Here is a 1,636-nt window from a genome sequence, read left to right as displayed (position 1 = left end):
GATCTCACCTGGAGCTAAATGGACATGGATCTAAATAGACCTGGACCAGATCACACCTGGAGCTAAATGGACCTGGACCAGATCACACCTGGAGCTAAATTGACCTGGACCAGATCACACCTGGAGCTAAATGGACCTGGACCAGATCACTCCTGGAACTAAATTGACATGGACCAGATCACACCTGTAGCTAAATGGACCTGGACTAGATCAGACCCCAAGTTAAACGGACCGTGCTTCATTGCCTTTCACACCTTCACCATCATCTTCATCAGCCATGTTGCATAAATAAGGGACAGCAGCTGCAGTAACTGAGGAAGCCACTACATTACAGTAACAAGCTGGTTCCTAAAGTTCTCCAATCAGAGGACAGACTGGTGTGACATCATCAACCCAGATAAGGAGTAATTCTCTCCAAAAACAGATTTTCTTCAAGCTTTTGAAAACGGTACTAACTGGATATTCGGCTGCTGCTTTAGGAATCCTTACATCAGCTGGGTTAGGGTTAGAACCGTCCACCAGAACCATAACAAACATGAAAGATGAAATTAGAAATAAGGCAGAAACAACCAGAAGTTCCTGGGATCATTTTTCTCTGCTGACAGGAAACCATAAGACCATTAATTATTGCTCAATTTAAAATTAATCAGCTTCAAACTCTATGACTTCATCTTTTAAATTAGTAAAGTAAACATGATGGAATAAATTCACCTCAAAACGAACTTAACTCTGTCTTTTTATCCATTTCTGAATTTCTTTGTGAATTGAACCTTCTTTTTTTTTTTCCTTTTTTTTAGGCACTAACCCGAAGTTCGCTCCTAGCAACCTGTTGCGGCTTATTTGGTTTTACTTTATTTGAAGAAAGAACAATTGCATTCTTCAATCGGTCCACTGAATAATACCTCCATGATAAACTTGCATTAATACCTTCAACATTAAACAGTTAGCAACGATAATAAGACAAAGAAAGCCAAGCTTTGATTGAACAGTCCACTGAATGTTCTGCTCAGCAGGTTCTGATCAGCTGATGTTGGACCCGGATAATCTGGAGGCGAAGCCGCAAAAAGCGGAACCAGGAAGAAAATCCAGCATTTCTTCACCTTCCCGGATAAAAACAAAGAAATGACCCCATCTGTTACCTTGTGGGACTTGGTTCAGGTTGAGGAATTGCAGCGCAGCTATCAGATCCATCTTGTTTGTTTGAAATCTGCCCGCCCGGATGTGAGAATTTGTTCCATATCCGGGTCCTCCTTCTTGCTCAAATTAGCGCCACCTGCTGTTTGGGAGCCTTAGACATTGATATAAGATTTTTTTATTTTTATTATTATTTTTTTTTTTATTGTAAACCATCATATACAGTAGACAAAGTGTCGGTATCAGATGTATATAAACCTGAAAAACCTGGACTAGCCGACCCAGGTTGCTTCCACATTTACAAGACATATTGAACATAAAATAAAAACGAACAAAACACAAACAAGAAAAAAACAAAACAAAAAAAAAAAACAAGCACACATACATTAGGGGTGTCTCATCAGCTCCAGATTGAGACATTCAAATAGGGCTCGGGATCCACGTTGCATTGTGGGACGTCGTGGTCATATTGACGGCTACGCGAACGTAAACATAGCTCTGA

General features: G+C 40.3%; 1 protein-coding gene across 2 annotated transcripts in view; it reads right to left on the bottom strand.

The window, feature by feature from the left end:
* The window catches only part of ncapd3 (non-SMC condensin II complex subunit D3), a 33,064-nt gene extending 31,835 nt beyond the window's left edge, over positions 1 to 1,229 (bottom strand). For both annotated transcript variants that reach the window (XM_015381391.1, XM_015381392.1), the window contains exon 1: positions 1,140 to 1,229. In XM_015381391.1, coding sequence (XP_015236877.1) covers positions 1,140 to 1,191 — 52 coding nt within the window. In that variant the 5' untranslated portion in view covers positions 1,192 to 1,229. The remainder of the gene's footprint in view (positions 1 to 1,139) is intronic.
* Between the last annotated feature and the right edge of the window lie 407 nt (positions 1,230 to 1,636).

The sequence above is a fragment of the Cyprinodon variegatus genome, unplaced genomic scaffold, assembly GCF_000732505.1.
Source record: "Cyprinodon variegatus isolate N-32 unplaced genomic scaffold, C_variegatus-1.0 Scaffold232, whole genome shotgun sequence".
NCBI lineage: Eukaryota > Metazoa > Chordata > Actinopteri > Cyprinodontiformes > Cyprinodontidae > Cyprinodon > Cyprinodon variegatus.
Note: the sequence above shows the minus strand (reverse complement) of the source record. Positions and strands in the feature narration are given on the sequence as shown.